Here is a 2,790-nt window from a genome sequence, read left to right as displayed (position 1 = left end):
CTGATGTTTACACATTAATTAAGGCCTCAAAAAACCCTGTATAAGTTGGGGCTTATATATTATAGGTCACCTATTATGCAAAATCCACTTGCTCATGTCTTTTCTACGTCAACATGTGTCCCCTCTGTGGAAAGAGACTCTGAAAGTTTCAGGAACAANACTTTATGATGTCATAACGATTTTTTGGCTTGTGTACCCATTAGCCAATCACCAACCAAGGTAACCCCTCCCCCCCAACCCCCCCGCTTATCACCTGATTCTCCTCCTAGAGGGGTCTCGAGGCCAAACACTTCAGAGACATGTTTTCTATCTGAGACCTATAATAAAGTAATGAAAAACAGTATAATAGGGGACCTTTAAGTTAAACATGTGCATATTGCAGTTCTAGTTATTACAGATTCAATAACATGAATCCATTGATGTCACACGTCAAGTAACACCAAAATATTTGTCTCAGTCAGTCAGACAGGAGTAATGGTGAAGCCTACCACACGTGTTTAGGCCACAGATGCCCCACACTGTGTTGATATGTATCTCTAGGGCGGGGAACCTAAAAGTCTGTACATGCCTGCTGCTCTGACTCATCCATAAGGTCTATTGGCACCACACCTTCCTGATAATGGGCCATCCTACTCAACAAAATCTGAGAGGGAAATGGTGCTCCCACTCATTCTGCCGGGGCCTCGGGGAGTTTCTATAACCTCAGCTTTGCAGCAAGAAAAGGCCCCCCATGTACCGAGATGTCAGGATCCTCCGATTCTTCCTTGTTTTATAGAAACACTGACATCATGTCACACAATTTGAAGAAAACTGGTTAAATAACAGGAGTTGCTTTTTGGTTTGCCTCTAGTGTGTCATCCACATGTTAATGAAATACTTTCTACATTTCATACACTTCTTTTCGCAGTTCAAATGATTGACATGTTTTGTAAAACACAGTAAATACTTAACATTTGGTTAAATACATTTCGGAAAAGATCTCCCAATGTTTTAGGTTTCCAACATCTCGTTTTTTCTACAGTAAGTCTGATATACATTTCTTACTTCACCTTTCTGTCACTAAGGATTACACAATGACATATATACAAAGTATATATAGGCTATTTTATGGAAAAGAGCATTGTCAAAATGCAGACTTACTTTTGGAGTTTCTCATATTCTCGCTCGAAGTCTCTTTCAACCTAAAAAAAGAAAATATTTCACGTCAAATTTTTTGATTTTAAAATGCTTCCGAGAACTATTACAAGGTGAACGTTTATACATACAGTCTATGGTATGAACACATGATATTTGTATGATGTCTGCATCATCTTTGTATGATGTTTGCATCATCTTAAGAAGAAAGACGTTTGTATTAATAAGACCGATAACAAATTAAAAACCGACAACTCTGTTGAAATCTGAATTAATTATATTTTTGTTGGAGTCTCAAGGCGTGTGCCACTACTCAACGATGGCTCAATAGTTCACCAATTTACACCAATAGTTCCTGGGACGTGTACTTCTTTCGGACTGGGACATTATTTTCTCAGAGAAAAGCTATTGAACTATAGAGGGTATAAGCAGGAATCCTGAAGTCAAATGTAAGACCTTTTAAGACCCTTTCCATATTTTTTAAGACCTCATCGCCACTTCAAGTTTTAACCGGTTACATTGGCGCAACATTTACAGTATTGATTGTCCTTCCTTCATAGCCTTCATGTTTGCTAAATTGATTTATCAACTTTTAATACTTTTTAAGACCCCGCGGACCCCCTGTATAGGTCTAGTGGGTTCAATGGGTTGAAATGCAAGCAAAAAAACTTGAATGCATCACGTTCCCAGGGTCATTAAGGGCTGAGACAGCTTGTCCGACCATGTCCCTAAAACATGTCAGGCAGGTTACAGAGGCAGCATCCTGTCTTGTGGTTCTGTGGGCTCCCCCATGTAAACACAGTGGCCAAAACAACGAGGAGGGCAGTTGACACTTTGTCACCAGTGGATCATTTAGCTGGGCAGCCCACTCCCTGGGTTTTGCCTTGGATGGCACAGGAAGCTGGAAACCCAGTCCGGCAGAGACTGCTGGGGCCACATACCCATTACGGTGGAAGTGGTTTTTCCCAAGCAAGGAGATCACCCACCCACTCACTGTCACTTCAAGGTAACCACCTCTACTCAGACACCACTATTTGAAGTGTGTCTCTTTCTCTGATTACATTATTTGAGGCCACTATTCATCATAAATATACTGTTTGTGAAGCTTATCAGCTAGCCCTTCACGAAAACAGCCTTAAAGCACATTTTATTGATCAGTTTAGGTGCACTGGATTGATGAGTGAATTGAGTCCACATTTACTCCAGCGTGTGACTTACCGTTTTAGAGACAATCTGCTTCTTCGGCTGTCCGATCTTAAAGGGAATCCTGAAACCACACACAAAAATGAGTTATAAGCAGCAACAGAATGATGGGTGACTAGGAGCTGGTCCAGGTCAAGAGGTTCAGATTCCTGACACCAACAATCTGAAGTCATTCATTCCTATTTCTCTGGACATTGTGAACAAAGCCCTTAGCTACATGTCATCACTTAGCAAATCTGGCCGAAGTGGTTGTCCTCTTTTCTCAGTGTGGCTTCACTGTATGACCCTGGCTTGCAATCGAACACTGATGCTCAAGCCACATTTGCAAGAAAAAGTGTTTTGTGAACCCTTTGGAATTCCCTGGATTTCTGCATAAGTTGGTCATAAAATGGAGGAAGCCACTGCTGTCCAGAAAAAACATTGCTGCACGTTTGAAGTTTGCAAAGGCACACA

At 41.1% G+C, this 2,790-nt stretch overlaps 1 protein-coding gene across 1 annotated transcript in view; it reads right to left on the bottom strand.

Annotated features, from left to right (window-relative positions):
* bin3 (bridging integrator 3) overlaps positions 1 to 2,412 on the bottom strand; it is a gene marked incomplete at its 5' end in the record, with an annotated part of 22,756 nt that extends 20,344 nt beyond the window's left edge. The window contains 2 exons of the mRNA XM_010794148.1: positions 1,141 to 1,181; positions 2,353 to 2,412. Coding sequence (XP_010792450.1) covers positions 1,141 to 1,181; positions 2,353 to 2,412 — 101 coding nt within the window. The remainder of the gene's footprint in view (positions 1 to 1,140; positions 1,182 to 2,352) is intronic.
* Between the last annotated feature and the right edge of the window lie 378 nt (positions 2,413 to 2,790).

Source organism: Notothenia coriiceps, unplaced genomic scaffold (assembly GCF_000735185.1).
Source record: "Notothenia coriiceps isolate Sejong01 unplaced genomic scaffold, NC01 NC01_scaffold00037244, whole genome shotgun sequence".
In the NCBI taxonomy this organism is placed as follows: Eukaryota; Metazoa; Chordata; class Actinopteri; order Perciformes; family Nototheniidae; genus Notothenia; species Notothenia coriiceps.
Note: the sequence above shows the minus strand (reverse complement) of the source record. Positions and strands in the feature narration are given on the sequence as shown.